The sequence below is a fragment of the Cynocephalus volans genome, chromosome 6 (assembly GCF_027409185.1).
Source record: "Cynocephalus volans isolate mCynVol1 chromosome 6, mCynVol1.pri, whole genome shotgun sequence".
Classification (NCBI taxonomy): Eukaryota; Metazoa; Chordata; class Mammalia; order Dermoptera; family Cynocephalidae; genus Cynocephalus; species Cynocephalus volans.
Genome location: NC_084465.1, coordinates 164,138,493 through 164,160,276, shown reverse-complemented (window position 1 = coordinate 164,160,276; position 21,784 = coordinate 164,138,493). Strand labels below are relative to the sequence as shown.

Below are 21,784 nucleotides of genomic sequence, written 5' to 3'. Positions count from 1 at the left end.
TGCATGTCTTGTTATAGACAAATACACCGTTAGGAGCCAAGTTTCCTAGCATACATTGTCCTGTAAATATCAAACTAGCTATATGTGGATAGGCCCTTAAGGACTGAGGAAAACCTTCCACTTGGGTTTATGAAATTTGGGGTCCAATTTACTGGCAGTCAGTTTGAGGGGTCTGCACACAAGAAGACATATCCTGATAGAGCACAGGCTCTTTTGGGAGAAGTTTGTTGAATCCTTTAATTATTTGCAATATCCAACCATGGGAATAAAAACTTAAAATCTGGGGAAAGCAGCCCACCCGACTGGAAAATAATAAATCCTTACTCCACAAAGTTGTGTTAAATGCTGCCTTGGGGATGTCAAAACCTATTTTCCAGGAACCAGGGGGTAGGTCATATCCTTTCCACAGGCTACATTTACTTTTTGGTACCTGGTGTTCACTTGCTAGGGGTGTTCCTGGCATGGCACCAATGGGTGTTCTTTGGCATACGAGAATTTGAAAGAGTCCTGGGGTATATCATTAGGGGAGCCCAGATCATGGATCTTGTAGAAGGCAGGCTATATTAAGCATAGTGTAATCTGATTTCCGTTTTATCTTTCTACATAGGATCTGTGCTGTCTATGGAGACTTCAATGGCCAGCGGGCCTGGTTCCCAAGACAGAAATGTCATGTGGAAGTCCCCTCATGGGGACTGCCCTCACTGGGTTCAACCGAACATGAGGGTCACAATGACACATCTGGCAGATAGGAACATTTCCCCTTTAGCTATAGCAGAAGACATGCTGACCATAGCACTGTTTTTCCATTCTGCATAAGCCATTGTAAGTGATGAAAGGAGGGTGGTCAGGTAGCAGATGTTCATTTTTATCACCATAACAAGGGTCTCTAGGCTCAGCACAGACAGAATAAATCTTTACTGGAAGAATAGGTTTGGCAAAATAGCAGAATGACATTAGAATACTCAGTATCACCAGGAAAGTTACTAGGCCTAGGGTCATCCACCATATCACTTATCAGGCTGTCAGTCACTCTCTTAGGATATTTTCCTTTTGGCTAGATATCTGAGACCTTCCACGGGTTCACACAAGCAGGTAGAGTGTCTCCAGGCTCCTGGGGTTCCTAATTAGGGCTTACAAGACACAAGTTTTACTCGAGAAAGGTGAAAGGTAAAATTTAGTCTAGGCCCTTACCTAGATGGAGGGCTTAGGCTAAGGCCATCAGCTCTGCCTTCCAGGCTGAGGTGTTCGGAGGCAGGGCCTTTGCCTCCATGACCTCTGATACTACAGATCCTGCTTTTTGGTTCCCGTTCTCCTTGGCCCCACAAGCTTCCCTTCCCCAGCGCCACCATGACTCAACCTTCTGCAACAGCGAGTACTTATCCCTTCAGGTGTTTCTTGTCTTGGAACTGCTTCTAAGGCCACTTCTGGCCCCCTTTATAAGGACAAACCATTGCCAATATCTCCCACACTTTGCGGTCTTCTACTGCCACTCTCTCTAGACCAGCCATATTCTGTTGGAACAGAAATCCGGCCTCAGAGATGCCCCCTGCCTTGTACACCAGGTGACTGTCCATCCAGGGACAAACTGCCCCTTCTCCCCTCTTGCCACCTTTGGGACTTATGGCCACCCTAAGCTCTAGACCCTTGGACAAGAAGAGAATTAACCAGCTGATGCTTACTTCCATTTTTATTACCCTCACAAATGGAGCCCAGAGCAGATGCTCCCAGGCTCGGAAGCACATTCTGTCTAGGTGCCTCCGTGAATACGAATAGCAGCCCATTAGCAGGTCCAAAATCAAACCTTTCTCATCTGCCAATGCCATTTATTCCCTGGCTGCCAGACCTCTTCCTTTGCAAAACTGCCACCTGGGGAGCAGTTCAGAAGTCAGGAAGACACAAAGTACACGACTCCCTCCTCCGGGCCTGTAAGCTTCAAAAGCCAAAGCCAAAATGGCCTTTGGAGACAGCCCAAGTTCATGAGCATGTGATGTGACCAGCAGATCGGTAGCCGTTCGTATGAACAGTGTATTTATGCCCATATCTTCCTCAGGGTCCCGGAGACCCCTCGGCTTGCCAGGTGCAGCTGGCCCTCCAGTGGCCATCTTCGCCGCACCTGTGGTGTGCACCTCTCAGATTCTTGGGTTGGTTAGGCCTTGGCCTTTCAGGTCCTCTCTCACAGCTGGAGCATCGAGGTGGGTAACCCAGAGAGGGCAGAGAACTTAAAAGCTGCTGCAATTGTCTGTGCCTTCTGTCTACCCCTCTGGGACCTTTCAGCTTCTTCAACCAAGTCTTTATTATGATATTCTCCAAAAGGTTCATTGGAGTTTGGGACCCAAAGTTGGCCTTTTTTAGTTTCTGCCAGATGTCAGGAACCGATTGGGTGATAAAGTGCACACAGAAGATAGCTTGGCCACTGGGAAAACTGGGGTTAGTATTGGTGTATGTCCTAACTGCCTCCACTAGGTGGCCTTGACATAAGGCTGGCTCTGCACCCTTCCCATGGGTGACCTCACGCACCCAGTCATATTTGCAGGTTTAACTGTGCACTTTCTCATACACTCTGTTGTGCAAGATACCATACGATTCCTGGGTCTGAGCTCTGCATATCTCCTTTGACAGTCTCATGGTGGATCTGCCTCTGGCACAGGGTCCTCTCCTGCCCGAAAACAGCGTGGCCTTGTTATCGGGCAGCTAGGCTGTCTGCCTGTTCTAATGCAGCTCCTATTATTCTCTGTTTTTCCTCAAATCCACAACAGGTGGATAGGAGGACTTGTAAATTCTGCCAGGTCAAATCATAAGTCATGGTCAACTTAATGAATTCCTCAGTAAACTTCCTGGGTCCTCTGAGAATCGCCCAAATTTCTCTTTGCACAGTGCAAGATCAGACATAGAGAGAGGCACAGGGACTAGGATTGTCTCTCCATTTCCATTAGCTACCTCCCACAGAGGGCAGGGATTAGCCTTAGGGGCTGATAAGAAGCTCTGCTTCTGGTGGTACCAGCAGGGCTGCCTTGCTTGGACATACACTAGGGCTAGTGAGGTAAGGTGGATGAGTATCCACTGCGCTCAAGGGAGGACTCAGAGCAGGAGAGAATTTGGAGCAGTATGGCAGAGACTGAGCCTGAACCACTCAGAGAAGTTGGAATCGGAGGTACGGACGGTTGGAAAGAAGGCTGAGAACACGCTGGCTGAGGCCCCAGGTACTGAAGTTGTCTTGGAATGGCTCCCAATAGTGGCTCATCTAGAATGTCAGTGCTTTGTTTTGGGGTGGGGTGGGGGATTGGATTACAAGCCGAGCACATTTTACATTGGTCCCTCAGTCCGGGGTCTTGATACAGCCTCACAATAGTCACAATATAGGGCACTTCACCCCATTTTCCCTCTCTTTTTCAAAACAAACTCAATTGCAAGACAGTACTGAAATTTAAAGACCCATTCTCTCACCAAACCTCTTGGTCACCCAACTTATACCGGGGCCAAGCCATATTGCAGTAGAAAACCAACTTCTTTTTCTTTAACTCATCAAATTTACACTTCTCCCAATTACCTGGAACACATCCTATTGGTGAGTCCACCAGGATGCTAAAGGAGGAGGTTCCCATACCTGACTAGGATGTTGGGAGGGACAGGGGTACAAGGTATACCTGGTCCACTGCCAGTAACCCGAGTCTCCTAGGGAAGATAAAAAAGACATCATAGCTACACTGGAGAGAGGAGGGATCCCCTTCCTGTCCCTAAGGGAGGTGCATATTGCATCCTCCATGTGTTCAGTGGCATGGAATTGGGCAGACCCGTGGCATCCTCCATCTCCTGGGAAAGGGACATGGCAGAGAAAGTGAGGGAGCATGCAAAGTGCACAAGGTTCAGTGAGGAGCAAAACATCACGCAAAGGAACGAAGAAGGGAGAGGGTTTCCTCTCATGTCCCCATTCTTTTTCACCACACAAGCAGCAAAGATCAAGAACACTGCCTCTCTGTTCTGGACATAAAAGCTGACAAGGCGCCCAGGCTAGTTATTAGCATTCCCAACACACACCAGAAATATCATCCAGAATTCCAAAGGTGCAAGTCACTATAGAGGGTGGGGACCTTGTAGGCACTTAATTGACAGGTCCTCATCCTGACTAGGACCCATTCTAGGTACCTAAATTTTACTAAATCTGTAAGAGCTGTTATTCAAACCTTAAAGTAAAAATGCTGATAGGCTTTAAATAAGGTGTAAGTCTTCTTTTCTGACCTGCTCCAGCAACCCCATAATATGCGTCTTATTAAACAGCCTAAGGGGTGAAAATCTTGAATAGTATTTACTATGGGGACAAGCAGTCCTAGGTTTTTGAGAGGCAGAGGTATAGCAAACACAACAGACATGGGAAGAAACACAAATCTGACAGCCATGATCAATGCTGATACAGACTGGATGTGTTGTCCCCCCCAAAACTCATGTGGAAATCTGATCCCCAGTGTGGCAGTGTTGGGAGCTGTTTGGATCATGTCAGTGGTGGAGAATGCGCCTAGGGGGTGGGGGTAGTGAGTGACTTCCAACTTTATTAGTTCCCACAAATAGTGAGTGGCTTCCAACTTTATTAGTTCCCGCAAGAGCTGGTTGTTTAAAGGACTCTGGCACCCTGGAACCTTCTTTGTCTGTGTCTCTGTCTCTGTCTCTCTCTCTCTCTCTCTCTTCCTCCTGCCATGTGATCTGCTTGTACCTGCCAGCTGCGGGTCATGTTTCCACCGTGAATAGAAGCAGCCTGAGGCCCACACCAGATGCAGCTGTCCCAGAACTGCAAGCCAAATAAACTTCTTTTCTTTATAAACTACCTAGTTTCAGGTATTCTGTTATAAGCAACACAAAAATGGACCAATACAAACATGGAGGAGAAGATGCATGAAATCTAAAGAGAGGGTACTGAAACAAAATCCTGGCTTCCCCAAAGCATGCAGCCTATTCTGCTGTATTAAATCATCATCTGTCCTGATATCCCAATGAAAGCAGAAGCAACACGATTTGAGATCCACTGACAGAATGGCTGGTTCTGCCATGGCTCAGGTGGATTCTTCGGGTCCCAGCATTCTAGGACTGAGCTTACCATCCAATGGTGGCATCCCTCCAAAATTAGGATTGGTTGCCCCAAAGCAGCGGCATCCCACCAAAACCAGGACTGGTTACCCAAAATGCAGACGAAAGGAGAAATCCACTTACTGCATCCAAGGGTCTAGGATCAGGCGAGGCACCTGGACCTCTGATGACACAAGGCAATCCCCAAAAATGTGACTAGGTTAGCCCAGCATACTTCTGCAGCCAATTGCTCCAGCCATTAAGATTTGGGGTCCAACCCTGGCCACAGGGCGGTGGGACCCCTGACAGCACAAGGCAATTCCCCAAAATGTGAGGAGGTTAGCATGGCATGCTTCTGCAGCCAACTGCTCCAACTGTTGGGATTTGGGGAACAGCCCTGGCCACCAAGGGGCACCCTCCTGTATGGCTGGTCAACAGATATTGCTGCAGGGGTCACTGACCTTTCAACCCTGTCCCCTACCAGGTTCTTGACTCTGCCACAGGAAAGAATTGGAGAGCAGAGTCAGACTAGAAAGTGAAAGGAAGTTTAGTAGAAAGAGCAAAGAATACACACTTCACAGGCAAAGTGTGGGTGGGCTCCAGAGTGAACTGCTGCCCCATTTTGCCCTGGCTTCCAGCTTTTATAGTTGGCTACCTAATATTTTCATGCTGTCTATGAATATTTAACTAAGGGGGTGGTTCCCAGTTATGTAATTCTTATGTAACTCCTAGTCTGCGCATGCTCCACCGCTGACATTGATCAAGCTGGTCTCCTGCGGTCTCCATCTCCCCATGTTGGTGCTGAAAATAGGTGTCACAGGCAATGTAACTCAGGGCCCAGAGCAGGGGCCTGAGACTTCAGGAGTGGTTTGAGACCCAGCCTCGGGGAAACTGAGCACCTCCTATCTCACTAGGACTGCCTTAACACAGTGCCACAGGCTAGGGGCTTGGCTAACAGCTGGCTTGTTAAATGGCCATCTTCTTCCTGTGTCTCTTCCTCTTCAGCCACCATTCATAGAATCTTCCCTCTATGTCAGTCTACCTGCACTCAAATTTCCCCTTTTATAAGACACCAGTCATATCAGATCACGGATCTCTCTAAAAACCTCATTGTAACTTATCACCTCTGGAAAGACCCTTTCTCCAAACAAGGTCCCATTCTGAGGTGCTGGGAGTTAGGACTTTGATGTGACACAATTCAACTGTGAAGTGAGAGCAAGGAGCCGCCGTTGAAATCGCCGTAAAAACGTAGAACTGCAAGTTTAGAAAGACAGCCCCGGTCATATTTCCATCTCAACACCCTTTCAGATTTTCTGTATTTTGCTTTAGTTTCATGGCAAGAAAATTCTGATTCTTGTGGTCATTTACACAAGGTAAATATTTGTCAACAGTTCACAGCGCAAACTTGAGATTCTAGAATTAAACAGAGGTAGCTGCTTCAGGCTGCAAACAACAAGCAAACTCAGAGATGCCCGTGGACGCCCTGCTGGTCTGGCAGGAAGCAAGCTTGCAGGAGGTTTTCACGATAACTTTAAAAATGTTAAATATGTTTAAAATGGAACATGGATCAAATATTTGCAAAGCCCAGAGGCTTCCCTCATGGGTGTCTGCTAACCCAGAGGACTAGGCGAGCTGCGTTTCTCACAACTACAACCTCCCATTTCTGTAACCGTTCACAGGATGCCCCAAAGATCCAGGTGCACCCCTTACACCCTCACACACCGCCAAGGCCAGCTCAGTAGACCGACTTCCCACGTTCTCCTCACCTTCTCCTCTGCTCAGAGCTGGACAAGGACTTTCTACAAAGCAAGGAGGAAGGAGATGAGAGAGAGGGGCTCCGTGTGGCCGCAGCCCCTACTCACCTATTCCAAGTTGTAGCGATAAACAACCGCGCCGGGGTCTTAAAGGAAGGATTCAATACACAGATGTACAACGGTATAAAAGACTCTGACTTTTTTTAGTTCTTCATAGAGCAGCCTCCTTGTTAGAATAAGTAAGCAAACACACAACTACAGCTGAGAGAGGAAGAGCCTTTGACCCACCTGCTCACCTTGCCCAGGGTGACAACCCTGCGATCCTTTTAAGATCTTATTCTAGAGATTGATATCTCTACAAAAACGGAGGGAAGAGGTGGGAGTTTTCTAGATAAATCATATGCCATACACATCTGTCCCTCTGGAAGGTGATCCTCTCCCCCTGTTAGCACCCATGGGTCTCCACGTTCTTATCCACTTAACTGTAGAACCACCCAGCGTTGAGGAACAGCACCGCTTACTTGGCTCCATTAAAGACATGCAGATGTCTCCAACATTTCACTATGACAAGTGCTGCTGCAATGAAAAGCACAGGTATTTTGTGTGAGTAGGCCACAGGACATGTGCGTTTTAAATGCTAACAGCAACACCAAACTGCAGCACCTTGCACGCCCCATGCCAGCGCCCGTGGCACTACGCCCTGCCCGCTTCTGCTTCAGCCCGTGGACTGGCCAGGAGAGCTGGGGTGACCATTTTATAACTGGCACTTTCTTGAGTCCTCGTAAGGCTCAACTTTTTTCGTAAGTTGGTGGCATTTTGTACTTATTCTTCTGCAAACTGCCTGACTGTACCCTTTGCCCCTTTTTTAACTGGGGCCTCTATCTTCTCATTTATCTTATGAGTTCTGGATGTTTTCTCGATGTTGCTTTCTGTCCTATCTGTTGTAAACACTTTCTCTCCATCCATCAAAGCCTCTAGACGGAGAAGCAGAAAACTAAGTCTTTCATTATTATTTCTGTTGTTGAAAAAGGGGGGGAAGGGCGGTAACACCTGAGAGCGAAAATACCTTCCTCCCTCCTTTTTACACCTTACTGCTACGTGTGATGTGATAAACCCGGGGCTCTGAGAATGGCACAGAATGCCCACTCCACGTGGTGTGCTGGGGGCACGTCTCCTGTAGCTGGTAAAAGGAGCACCCATCAAAACAGGGTTCTGAAATGAGAGGGGCTGGGGAGGGCTGGAGCTTAACTTCTGAGGCCCTCCCTACACACATGCACGCCAAGATCTCCAAGAGGGAGTCGGAGCCACTCCGAGTCCTCCGAGACCAGATCCCTGGGCTCCACACCCAGGACCGGGCTCTGCAGGCCACAGCCCCATCATATGCAAAGAAGCAGAACCTTCTGGAATTCACAGCTGCCAAGCCCTCAGGAATTCCAGGGTCTGGCTGAAGGGCAGGAAGAAGGAGCAAAGACTGAGGTGAATGGTGCACCTTGCATGGATCCACTGGGAGCAAATCAGTGTAAAAGGCCACTTCCAGACAGCCGGTTAGCAGCCAACGCTAGGGCTCCCGGCTGATGCTGCTGCTTGTGATAATAGAATTGAGATGACATGAAAAAACAGCTCTTTCCACTCATGCTGAAGTATCTACAGGTAAAAAACTTAGGCTGCCTGAGACCCATTAAGCAGGCCAGGGAAATGAAGCAAAACTCCAGAAGGCGGTAACTACTGAAGCTGGATGAAAAATACGCAGGGCAAATTGTATGTATGCCGAAGTTTTCTATAATAAAAATCTTAAGGAAAATAAAAGCTCAAAAAGTTCTGGCAATCCAGAAACTGGACTAAGACTTTGCAATTTTTATTCCCTTCAATGAAATGCTGTCTGGCCTTGAATGCACCAGATCCTGTCCCTTCCAGGTCCCTGTGACACCATTTCCGATAAAGTCATAACTGCTTGAGGCTTTCTTCTAAGAGGATGTACTAAACTCTATCGTTAATTCCACTGGCATCAGCCACACTTTGGTATCATGTAATTAATTTTTAATTCTTTATTTTGAAACAATTTCAAATTTATAGAGAAGTTGCAAGAATCGTGCACAAAACTCCTTTCTCCTGTCTAGCAGATTCACTAACTTTTCTCCTCTCACCACGTGTTCTCTCCACACACACACAGGTTTGCTTCTGAACTGAGAGTACGCTGTAGGCATCCCCTTCTTCCCCCAACACTTCAGAGTGTTTTCTAAGAGCAAGAGCAGGAAAACTCCACACAACTACAAATTCAGGGAAGCTAAATGACCGCATTTTAAAATAATTTACGTCCACTTTGCAGTTTCATTGACAGTTCCAATAACATCCATGAGAGCACGATTTGTCCCTCCAGCACAGGGTGCTGCCTTTGGCTGCCTTATTCCTAGAGCATCCTTTAAGCAGGACCCATCCTGAGCTGTTTTGTCTTTCACAACATTGACAATGTGTACTACAGACCAGTTGTTTCATAAAATGCCTCCCTCCCCCATCTGGGGTGCTGATTTTTACTCACGACCACATTGGAATGCCACCTAAGCAATGCGTACCTCTCAAAGAACCAGAATCTATCTGCCAGGACCTGCGGGTTACCCTGCATCCCCAGCTAAGGTGACGTCTGGTCTCTCCAGTCTCTGGTTCGTAATTATCCCCTTGCCAATAAGGAATCTGTGGGCAAATCCTTTCAGACCCATGAACATTTCCTCTTCCTCAGCAAACATGCCCTCTTTAGCTAGATTCAGTATTCATCAAAAACTCTTGCCCAAATCAATCCATACAACCATTGTTGCAAAATGTGATTTCTCCAAATTGCCTCCCATTGATTAGTTGGTGTTTTGTTCTAGCAAACTGCCCTCTCTTCCTCACCCCCTCCCATTTATTTACGTACTGCAGTGAGTTAAATACTGTCCCCTACAAATCCACCCAGAGCCTCAGAATGTGACCTTATTTGGAAATAGTCTTTGCAGCAGTAATGAGTTAAGGAAATCAAGATAAAATCATCCTGAAGTTAGGGTGGGCCCTGCTGTGGTTTGAATGTCCCCTCCAAAGCTCATATGGAAGCTTGACCACCAATGTGACAGTGCAGAGCAGTGGGGCCTTTAGGAGATGAACGGATTAATCCACCCATGTATTAACGGATCAATGGGTTAACGAGTTAATGGGTTATCACAGAAGTGGCTCTAGTGACTTTTTAAGAGGAGAAAGAGACCTGAGTGAACACATTAGCATGCTCTTGCTAACTCTAAGAAAAAATTCAGTTTCTTTGTGAATTACCCAGTTTCAGGTATTCTGTTATAAGCAACAGAAAACAGACTAAGATAGGCCCTAAGTCCTATAACTGGCATCCTTATAAGAAGAGAAGAGGATACACAGGGACACAGGGAGGAAGGCCACGTGAAGACAGAAGAGAAGGTCAAAGCCATGTGGCCATGAGTCAAGGACATCAGGAACCACCAGAAGCTGGAAGAGGGAAAAAGCATCCTCCCCTAGAGCCTTCGGAGGAGGCCCGGCCCTGCCAACACCCTTATTTGGGACCAGCCTCCAGAACCATGGGAGAATAAATTTCTGTTGTTTTAAGTCTCACAGTTTGTGGTAATTTGTCACAACAGCCCTAAGACACGCATACATGTATTTATTTACTTATTATAAATGGTGAATCATGAATTTTGTTTCACGTATAATCCATACCTGTCCTTATTTATTTTGATGCTTAAATGGCCCCATATTTGGCCACTGCGCTCCTTGGAGTTGGCCCCTGCATACATTTGACATGTCCCCATCACTTTTGATCACTTATTTCCTGCCACAGGAACACACCCCAGGCTCATCTTGTATTCCTCCCCAGAATCTTGTATTCCAGCCCCATATTCAGTCATCTCTGCAAGGCACCCTGGCTCCATTAATAGGTAACAGTATCAAGAAACCAAGCTCTGGACACTAGGAGTGCTCTCTGCTAACAATTGTTATGTATAGAATGAAATATGTTTCACAAATTATGTGTTTGTAATTTTTAACATAATATACACCTGTACACTCCTTGGCAAGTATAAATACCTATACATCCACAAGTATAAAATCACGAGTCATACTGATGCCTCCAGTTGCAACCCAGCCCCTCCAGGCTCTCCCCTGCCTGCCCCACTCCACATCTGTGTGTTCCTCCTCCCACCATGAGAGCCTCGGCTCAACACGAGCAACACACTTCTCACCTGCCCAGTCAGTCCCACAAGTCACACACAACAGTTTCAGAATTGCTACATCCACACCACTATGAAAAGCAAACCTACTGAGAAGAGTGCAAGATGCGTTTTCAGGTGGTTGTTCTTGCTTTTCCCTGGAGGCTGAGGATATGTTGTCAACACACTGAGTCCAGCACTTATTAGATCTAGGTTTCTCTTGTCCCCGTCAGTGCAGTCATGGTATTGATTTGCAATACATTTGCATTTACTTACTTGCTGGCATTCTGTTCTAGTTTTCTACCATCTTTACTGATTTAACTTTATTTTTGGAACATGCAGAACATTAATATGTTGCCAAAGCCAAAACATACAAAAAGATATGAGAGTAAACAAAGAATAGAAAGGAAACTACCTCAACATAATCAAGGCCATCTATGGCAAGCCCACAGCCAGCACCATATGCAACAGGGAAAGACTGAAAGCTTTCCCTCTCAGACCAGGAACAAGGCAAGATGCCCACTCTCACCGTTTCTATTCACCACAGTACTGGAAGCTCTCGACTTAGCAATTAGGCAAGGAAAAATGATAATACAAGGCATCCAAATTGGGAAGGAAGAAGTAAAATCTGTTTGCAGATGACGTGATCTTACATATAGAATAAAACCCATAAAAATGTTATTTAAGCTAATAAATGAATTCCACAAACTTAACATGCAAAAATCAGTTGCATTTCTGTACACTAACAATGAGCAATCTGAAAAGGAAATTTAAAAAACAGTTCCAATTACAATAGCATCAAAAAGAATAAAATACTGAGGAATAGACTTAACCAAGGAGGCAAGAGACTTGTACACTGAAAACTATGAAACACTGCCAAAAGAAATGAAAGAAGATCTAAATAAATGGAAAGTCATCCTATGTTTATGGACTGGAAGACTTAAAACTGTTAAGATATTAATACTACTCATGGCAATCTTCTGATTCAATGCAATCCCTATCAGAATCCCAATTTTTGCAGAGCCATATGTGGCTACCGACACCTGAAAGGAGGCCAGTAAGGTTAAATCTTTAGCGTCTTTTAATTTTAATTAATTTTAATTTAAGTAGCTGCATGTGCCTAGCGGCTACTATATCACAAAGCACACATCTACAATGAGGAGCTCAGGCCAAAACGTCTCTGTAATTTAACTGCACATTGTGTTAACTATCCCTCCAGGAGGGTGTGGAAACCATTAGGCTGGGAGCATCTGGGATTTGGGGGAAACCCTCCCCCACTCAGGGAGGACTTTGAAGCAGCAGCCACATTCTCCCCTGATAACATCTCCAGAGTGACAGAGCGCTTACTGAAGCTCATTCCAATGACAATTAAAGACACACACACCACTTCCCACTGGAACTTAAGACTTTCTAAAGGACAAACTACTTAGTCGAATTAGGCTAAATTTTTCTGTAATTATTTCCTTCCCTTTGGCTTTTGATTTTTTGGTTCTTTCAGAGATAGGACTTAAAAGAAAAAGAAAGAAAACATCCCCTAGAAATCCCCAAAATGGAGCAGACCACACCAACACCATTCTCTATTTTTGAAAAGCCTTCTGAAAATTCCCAACACTGTTCAACCGTTCTTTGGACACTCTGTTAGTACGATTTTAAACAGATCACACCCCAGACGTATTTTATGACAACCGTACATGCAGGCAGAGCCGCCCCGCCCTCACTTCCAACTTGGCAAGCTCCTCTGCGAAACCAAATAAATACATGCTAGAGAAAGCAGGCTGGTACAAAACCCCAGCCAGCTGCAGCCATAACTAATGGGCAGAGCTCCCCATGTTGCTTGGATTTTTACTTCAAAAGTCAAGAAGTCCACACTACCACGGAACTCCTAACACTTCTGTGAGGAGGTCATCACAGCAACGCAAAACCAAAGAGCCCAAGGGTAGCAAGAAGCAGTTTTCAAACCAGTCCTTTGAGCCACACAGTCCTTTCATGAAATTGCTACCGGCCATGCAGCTGAGACATAACCAATAAAGATCCAGACCTAACTGGCAAAGCTTCCTCTGCAAAGCAAAGCCCCCTAGGTCCTTTGCTTTGAAACCTTTCATGCTTGGTATTCATGAGGTCCACTTGGTGGTCACCACGGGGTTCCCAAAGAAGGAAATATCCTAATGACAACTTTCTCTACTAGGAACAGAGTTGCAGCTAACAGCCAGGTGTGAGCAAGAGAAGCCTCCAGTGAGGCACAGCAATGTTACCCCAAAGCTGAGCAGCCCAGTCCTTCAGCACGCAGTAACCACAGCATGCTGGCGGGCGGAGGGGAGACAGCAGGGAGGATGTCCTCTACAGATCCCCCTCCGGGTTCCCAGGGAAAGGCCTCTGCCATCCATGAACCATTTTAGAAGATGGTTACAAGTCTTGGGTGGGGATTACACTTAGTAGCACACTTTCTTTTCCCTGAACACAAATGGAATTATATCACTAGAACTCTCCAAGGGAACAGACTTACAAAGAGTACACAGATTTCCAGCACTTAATCAGACTAGCCAAATCCTGCAGATTAGGGAGCTGGAGCCCTTCACACCCAGTTCCCGCTTCAATGATAATGATAACATTTCCCACCCTGGCCTCCCATGGAATGCATTTTAAAGGAATGCCAGTTTTCCAGCTGAAACCTTTCTAAAGGGGATTAATCTTCCCTACCTGTCAGACGAGCTCTTCCCTACTCCTGCATTTCTATTCCACCGACGATAGAAAAAGATTCCAAAGGAAAGGGCGGTATAAAACATCCCCCTGCCAGGCTTAGAAAGTTTGAGAGGTTAAATCCAGGCTACATGTTTAAGGGACAAGTGAGTCACAGCAAATCACACCATAATAGAGAGAGACATACAAACACCAATTATGACTGCACTTTGAACAAACAATAGGAGAAACGTTTAACAGTAAAAATAGAAATGACATTTCACATTGCCTCATGCATCTGCAGACCACTGTCACCAAAAACTACCCCTGGAAAATGCATTTTTAAACCCGTGTTACTTTTTGCACACAAAATATTAAGCTAAACTCTCACCAGTTTTCTAACAATAACTTGCTTTCCTAATCAAAAGTTCACCTTGCTTAAAGCCCCCTCAGTTACACTGAATGTCACAAAGGGCCCAGGGTGTTCAGCTTTTCTGGATGACATTATTTCTCAAGTGGATGCAAGGGTTAAACTTGATCTCATTATTAAGTACTGAAAAGTCTGAAATGTGTAGTTCTTCTCTGCTTGGTACACAGCCATAATAAGAAAAACATGTTGCCTTACCATATACATAAAAAGTTTTCTTTTCCACAAAGTCTTCCTATTCAAGATGTTTTCATTTATTTTCTTCTAGAGGGATCACTATCATATTATTTATCAAGACCATCACTCCAGGGATCTGGGCCAGAAGTAAACACTACTCTGTCAAAATAGGGATGAGGGAGGACCCTGAGACTGCATCACTCCCAGCCCACCCTACCTGGGAGGGGTACATAGTCCCAAATGAGGGGCTTATCTCCTTGGGGACAGAGTCTTCCTATAAAAATGTAGAATAAGAACTTATAAATCCTTTTAGAATAACCTTCGATGTTTTTACATAGTCAATTATTTCCTGTATAAAACACGCAAATTACAGCAAAAAAGATCCGAAACACAAATTCCTTGTGTTCATACCATTTTATTTATATTTTAAGTACTGAATGTGTTCTTCAGACTTTCAGCTAACCTGGCAGTCCAGAACGAACAGAAGTGTATCCTACTTCCTCCCCTAGAGATATTGTTTATTATCTCATCAGAAAAAGAAAGTTACCTCCACACATGGCTCAGAAATTAAAGACAATGACCCTGGGTTGCTTGTCTACCAGACTCCTTCACATTCTACTGGAACTGATGGCAATGTTTAAGCTGCTTCACCTGCAGTGCAATCAACGTCCCTGTTCCTGTCACCACCTTGATTTAAGGCAATGACCCCTCGTCCTTTCTCGTCACCCGTCCCGAGCCCCTCACCACAGCACCTCCCCAGGCCAGGCGGTTTGCGCGGCTGACGCTGTGCAGGGCGACCCACCGCCGCGTGGCCAGGCGACGAGTTGAACCCGTCTCCCGGCGCACCCACCCCGCCCCCGCCGTAAAGGGGTCTCCTGACTCTAAAGGGAAGGGGATGCTCGGAGAAGGGTAGGAGGAGGGGACAGGAACCCACGGAGGCCGTGAGACGGACACTGGCTTTGCCGCGCACTTGCACTTTGCGGTGCACTCCGAGCGGACTGCGCATTAATGGACAGCTATCTAAACGCAAGCCCCCTTCCTAAACCCAGTCATCAGGAACGCCTGACGTCATCAGCATCTGCCGAAACCACAGCGATCCCGGGAAGGGCCGCTCAGTGCTTCTGACTAGCGTCCCCCGGCCCGGCCAGGGCGGCAGGGCCGACACCCGGAGCGCGCGGCTCGCGGCGGGATGCGCGGGGGCTGGGCGCGCCCGCGGTGCCTCTGATTCCCGCCCGCCTGCAGGGGCCCCCGAGTCCGCGGGCGGGGGCGAGCACGTCCCCCTCCCGCGCGGCGCCCTCGGCCGGCTCCCCGCGCCCCGCCGGACCTCCCAGCGGTCCCTCTGCGCTCCCACGGGGGTCCGCGCAGCCGAGCCCGCCCAGGGCGCCCGGGGACGTGGGTGCCCCTCGAAGAGCAACCGCGGGGAGCCCGGCCTCGGCCCCCCGGCTGCGCCCCTCCTGCAGGTCCGCGGGCCCGCCCGGGGACTCCCGACGCAGCCACGAGAAACGCCGCTTGGCCACCCCGGCGGTGGGGTGGAGGGAGGCTTCGGGGCGACAAAAGGGCAGCCAGAGCCCGTTTCCATCAGCGGCAGGGCGTGAGGGGGCCGGGGTCAGGACCTGGAGCTCCCAGGGGCCTCGTCCCAACCGAGAGCCGCGGGGCAGCAGCCCGCCCTGGGGCGGAGGGCCTCGGGGGCGCCAGGGGCCGTGTGCCCGGGAGGGCGACCTCGGGACGGCGGGACGGAGCCCGGGTGCAGAGACCCGCGCGCACGTGTGCGGACGCGGATCGGCGCCCCGGGCGCGCACTCGCTGCCTCACGGCCCTCGGGGAGCCCTGGCGAGGGGCTCCTGCTCCGCCGCCTCCGGCCTCCGGAAACGCTTAGCCGCCCCCGAGCGCGCGCACCGGCCCCGCCCGCCCGCCCGCGGGACTCGCGCGCCGGGTCCTACCTGAGGCTCGCGGCGCCGAGAGCAGGAGCGCGGCGACCGCCCAGACGGCCGGGCCGCACGCCGAGCCCCGGGCCATGCCGCGGGCCGTGGGGCCGCGCCGGCCTCCGCCTGCCGCGCACGGGCTTCGGGCTTCGCGCTCGGACTTCGGGCGGGGGCGCGGGGCCGGGCGCCACCCCTCTCTCCCGCGAGACCGCGCCTCCTTCTCCCCGGCGCTCCGCAAGGTGGTCCCCTTCGAGGGCCGCGTCGTCGTCCTCCTCTCCCGTCCCGGAGGCGCCGCTCGGCTCCGGCCACGGCGCGGGCAGCCTGGGGAGGCTCCGGGGCGCGGGCGTCCCGCCGGCCGCCGGGACGCGCGCGGGGGGCGGACCGCGGGCGGGCGCGCGGGAGGCAGGGTCCGCGGCTCGCCCGCCCCGATGGGCAGAGCGAGGCGGGCGCCCGCGCCCCCTGCCGGAGGCACGCGCGAGCGGCGGGCGGGGCGCGCCGGAGCCTGGAGCCCGGGAGCCGGGGCCGCCGCTCTGGGCCGGACGTGCCTCCCGCGCCCGCACTCGGGCCTGCGCCTCGGGGGGCTTGGACACAAAGGTGACGCCTTCGGGACGTCCGGCCGGACCTCGCTGGGGCTGCGCACGCCGCACAGGCGTCCGGAGCGGCTGCCACCCACCTACGGGGGGCGGGACACAAATCAGTAACTGGGCGACACTACGCCTCTCCAACCTCCACCCGGACAAATCAGAGAGCCACGCAGTCCCAGAAACCGGCGGCGCCTGAGGAAGAGGAGAAGCGAAGAGGAGGCTTGCAAAAGGAAACTTTCTTTTAAGAAAAGAAACAGGCCGCGTAAGCGCCAGCGCCCCCCTCCAGGCCCGTGGGGACACCCGCGTCCCTCCAGAAACTGCTGGAGTGGAGCTGCGTGGAGCGAGCCGCGGGAGCGCGGTGCTATCTGCAGCCACCGCGGCTTTTGGTTTCCTGTGAAAAGCAAATTGTGTAATTTTACCCATTAGGGGAAGAACGCTATTTCTTCTCTGCAGAGCCCCAGAACATGCAGAAGTGATTTGCTTCCATAGTGAAAGACGTTTTGAACGTGAAAGACGTTTGTAATTCAAACAGCACATTTTCTTGCTTATGCTTGGTTTTGCTTAGCACACGCAAAGGCCTGGATTTAGAAGGCCTGACCCTCCTGTTTGTAGCTGAGGAATGTTCTTTGTTTTTCCTCTCTTGGAGAAAGAATTCTCAGCATCTCAGCTGTTTGTTTTGTGAGATTTATCTTTTAACAGATTAACAAGCAGTTTGGTTGGTGTGGTGGTCTGTTTTGTTTTGTTTTGATTTGATTTTTGACAGAGCACTATTCCCTGTTAATTGGGGTGAATTAGGGAGAGCCCAGTCCTTGGGTACCAGAGTCCCTTGAACTTGCCCCCCACCCCAATTGTCACCCACCCTCAGACATGACGTGGAATAAAAGTTATCATGCGGTGGTCTGAGGACAAAATGGCTGAGCCAGCCCTGGACCCTCATTCCTGTTAAAATTATTTAGGCCTCGCACTGTCTCTGCCCTGTTTGCCTGGGGAGCACCTTACGCAGTCCCCATTCCCCACGCGGAGTAGGGGGGTGTGACAATGAATGCGCACTCTAGCCCAATTCTCAGTTGGTAAGAGGCATTCGTCTTGGTCGTGATGCTGTCTATTGGGACGACTTGGGATATTGCCCTTCCCAGGCTAAGATCTTCTAAAGAAATTTAATAAATGTATATTTGTAACATCCTATTAACATTGTTGCAAGGGCTTCTATGCCTTTGCCTCAACTTGCAACATTTTTATTTCTAAAATCTCTATCTCAATGAGGCAGCGTGGAAATACTATTCTATTTTTCCTTTCTTCCTCAAATTGCCAGATTAAGTATAGGATGCCCAGCTAATTTTGGGTTTCAGATAAACAACAAACAAACTTTTAGTAAGTATATCCCACATACTTAGGGGATATACCACATACTTACACTAAAAAAAATTATTTTTAGTCTTCATTTAATAGTTGGGAAATACTTATATTAAAAATTATTTGTTCAGGGTGAGAATGCGAGAAGGTGCCTCAGACAGGGCAGGAAATAAAAGTTCTCCTGGAGGATCTGGGGGAAGAACGGGAGCAGATGCCACTCCTCCTCCGCTGGGTGGTAAAATCATTATCACACTTCCTGGACCCCAAACCAAAGGCTCAGGCCACCCTTCTGGCCATGCTGGTGCGGGGCTAAAAGAGGGGCCACTCTCCCGGGTGTTGTTTGAGGACTGCCAGGTGTTTATCTTTGGGTTTTTCCTCTTTTCACTTCCCTTGGGGGCCCTTAAGGATGCTTTTAGAGTAAATGAGGTTTTAAGAGTTGGTCTTAAAGCCCTTAGTTCCAGACCTCTCCGTTCCATCTAGTGGAAACCAGACAGGCTGCCGGGAAGGGTCCTGTGAGCCCTCCCCTGGAAAATCAGTCACCCGGCAATGCTTTGTCCAAGGTGGTCCTGGCACCTTTTACAGTCCGCGTGGCATGAGGTTGTAGTTCCAGAACCACTCCGTCAGTAGCTCTGCTGTTTATTCTTGTGTGACCTTCAGGAAAATGAATAAATCATGCTTCAGCTCCTCATCGGTGTGCTATTTTCACATGACTGGGTCCCCACAACCCTGACCCAAGAGGTTAAACAGCAGCATATATTTTTATAGACAGTTTCTTGGGCAGATTCAGAAATGTGGGTTATATAGCACATGACTTCTTACAGCTTCCCACAAATGATCTTTTCAGCATCTTCTCCTTCCCCAAAGTTCGCCTGTCTGTAACTCCTGCCTGCTCTCCCTTACCTCTTTCTTGCTCCCTTCTTTCTCCCCTTTCCGTAGGTTCAGAACTGAAGGATAAACACAGTGAGTAAAACTGGAGAGATCAAAATATGGGTTTTCTCAGTGGTTAGCAGGATGTGGCTTGGATCCAAGGCCAAATTGGAGCTACGTATTCCTTCCACCTGTATTAGTTTGTCAATTGCAACATAACAAATTGCCCCAAAACTTAACAGCTGAAAATTGTACACATTTATTATTTTACGTGATTTCTATAGGCCAAGAACTCAGGATAGGCTTAGCCGGATGGAACTGGCTCAGGGTCTTGCACACGGTTGCAGTCATCTGAAGGCTTGAGGACCCTCACAAGGCTGATGACTCACACGTTGGCAAGTTAGTGTGGGGTGTGCCCAGGAAGCCTCGGTTTCTAGCCACATGGGCTCCTTGAGCATCCTCACAACATGTCTGGTATCTTCTCCCGGAGTGCGTGATCCCATAGACAGCCAGGAAGAAGTCATAATGTCTTTGATTACCTAGCCTTGGAAGTCACACACCATCATTTTTGCGATGTCCTATTGGTTACACAGGTGGACCTTCTCTGTTGTCAGAGGAACTAGACAGGGGCGTGTATACCAGGAGACAGGAATCAGTGGAGGCTCACTACCACACCACCTATGTGGGAGACAGCCATGCTGACACTCGTGACAGGCGGTGCAGAGGAGGCAAAGAACATGAACAAGACTGACAGGGAGAAGCCAGGCTGTAACAGGGGAGCCATGCAGGCACCTGGGGAAGAATGTTCCAGATGGAGTGAAGTGCCAGGATAAAAGCTTTGAGGCCAGAGGGGTCCTGGGATATCTAAGGAGCAGCTTGAGCCCAGGGTGGATATAGTGTGTAGCTTAATTTGCATTTTTCTGTGTTTATTGGCCATTTGTATACTTCTTCTGTGAAATGTCTGTTCAAATCTTTTGCTCTTTTTTAGGTTGGGTTGTATGTCTTCTTGATTTTGAGTTTTAATTCTTTATGTGTTCTGTCTACAAGCGCATTTCAGACAGATAAAAATATATATTTCCTTCTAGTCTCCAGCTTCCTTTTCCATTTTTTAAAATTGATATCTTTTCATAAGCAACGGTTTTTTATTCTGATGAAGTCTACTTTATTCATTTTTCCTTTCATGCTTTTTGAGTCTCAATAACTATTAAATCAGACCCCAAAATTTCAGGAAGAATATGGAGTATTGGGCATACCAAGCTTCACTGCGCTGATTGAAAAGTCCGTGACTACATAGGGTCCAGCGCCTGCTGGGCTTTTGTGGGTAATACACGCAAACCAGCCCAGTGGGACTGCACTGCTCTTCGCTTTCTCAGCCAGGAAGGTCCTCAACTGAAATGTACCTTTTTTTTTTTTTTTTTTTTTTTTTTTGTCGTTTTTTCATGACCGGCACTCAGCCAGTGAGTGCACTGGTCATTCTTATATAGGATCCGAACCCGCGGCGGGAGCGTCGCCGCGCTCCCAGCGCAGCACTCTACCAAGTGCGCCACGGGCTCGGCCCTGAAATGTACCTTTCTGCCGCACTCGCAGCGAGCTCTACAAAAATCCAAGGACAGACAGAGCAAGTAGCCAAACTCGTCAAACGAGAGGCGCTATTTCCTCCCTCCACACTGCTCACCGGTCCGGCCCCTGAGTCCACGCCAACAGCTCAGCATGGTCAGCGGGGACCCCCAAACTGCTCAACCCAGTGGACGTTTTTCTTCTTCTCCCAGTCAGTCTCTGCAACGTTTTATCCTGGACCATTGCCTCCTCCAAACACGTGCTTTCCCTCAGCCTTTCTGACAGCGAGCGCTCCGGGCCTCACCTTGTCTTCCGGTGCTGCCCTGCTTCTTTGCTGCGCAGCCTCTTCCACTCGGCAGCTGTGCTGCACTTGGTCCTCGGCCATCCTCTCGTCTCACCCCACACTCTCCCAGTGGGAAATCCCTTCCAAACTCACGGCTTCAACTGCCACCTATCTCCCTGGCGACTCACAAATTTATATCTCCAAACTGGACCATTCCCCTGACCTCCAGACCTATATTTTCAACCGTCTCCTGGCACCTCCACATGGCTGTCCCAACAGCACGGCAAACTCAAGTTACTCACATTATAAACTCATAATCTCCATCCCTTCACCCCAAACCTGGCCTCAAACCTAGTCTTTTACCTGTGTCCCCTCTCGTAGCCAATGGCACCATCATTCCCATAGTTCCACAAGACAGAAACCAAGTCCCATCCTTAAACCTCCCTCTCTCCTGTGTCCAGCTCACCACCATGTCCTGTGGGTTCTACCACCTGGTGCCTTCTGCCTTCTGTCCTCTATCTCCAATACCATCTCTCTAGCTAACGACAGTTTTGTCTTTTGCCTGGATAAGATCTTCCCATCTAGTCTCCCTGTCTCTACCTTCATCCAGCTCCAATCTTCTCTCCATACATATATGGCATCTTAATCCATTTTCTGTTGCTATAAAAAAGTACCACAGACTGGATAATTTGTAGCAAAAGCAAATTTATTTCTCACCATTCTGGAGGCTGGGAAGTCCAAGACTGAGGGGCCACACCTGGTTATAGCCTTCTTGTTGGGTTGTAGCATGGCAGGGGGCATCTCAGGTCAAGAGGGCAGGAGCATGTGTCAGCTCAGGTCTGTCTTCTTCTTTGTATAAAGCCACCAGTTCCATCATGGAGGCCCCACTCTGATGACCTTATCTAATTCTAATTACCTCCCAGTGGCTCTACCT

General features: G+C 48.8%; 1 protein-coding gene across 1 annotated transcript in view; it reads right to left on the bottom strand.

Moving 5' to 3' along the window:
* Positions 1–16,300, bottom strand: part of ROR2 (receptor tyrosine kinase like orphan receptor 2) — a 217,906-nt gene extending 201,606 nt beyond the window's left edge. The window contains exon 1 of the mRNA XM_063101180.1: positions 16,225–16,300. Within this exon, the coding sequence (XP_062957250.1) occupies positions 16,225–16,300 (76 nt within the window). The remainder of the gene's footprint in view (positions 1–16,224) is intronic.
* Between the last annotated feature and the right edge of the window lie 5,484 nt (positions 16,301–21,784).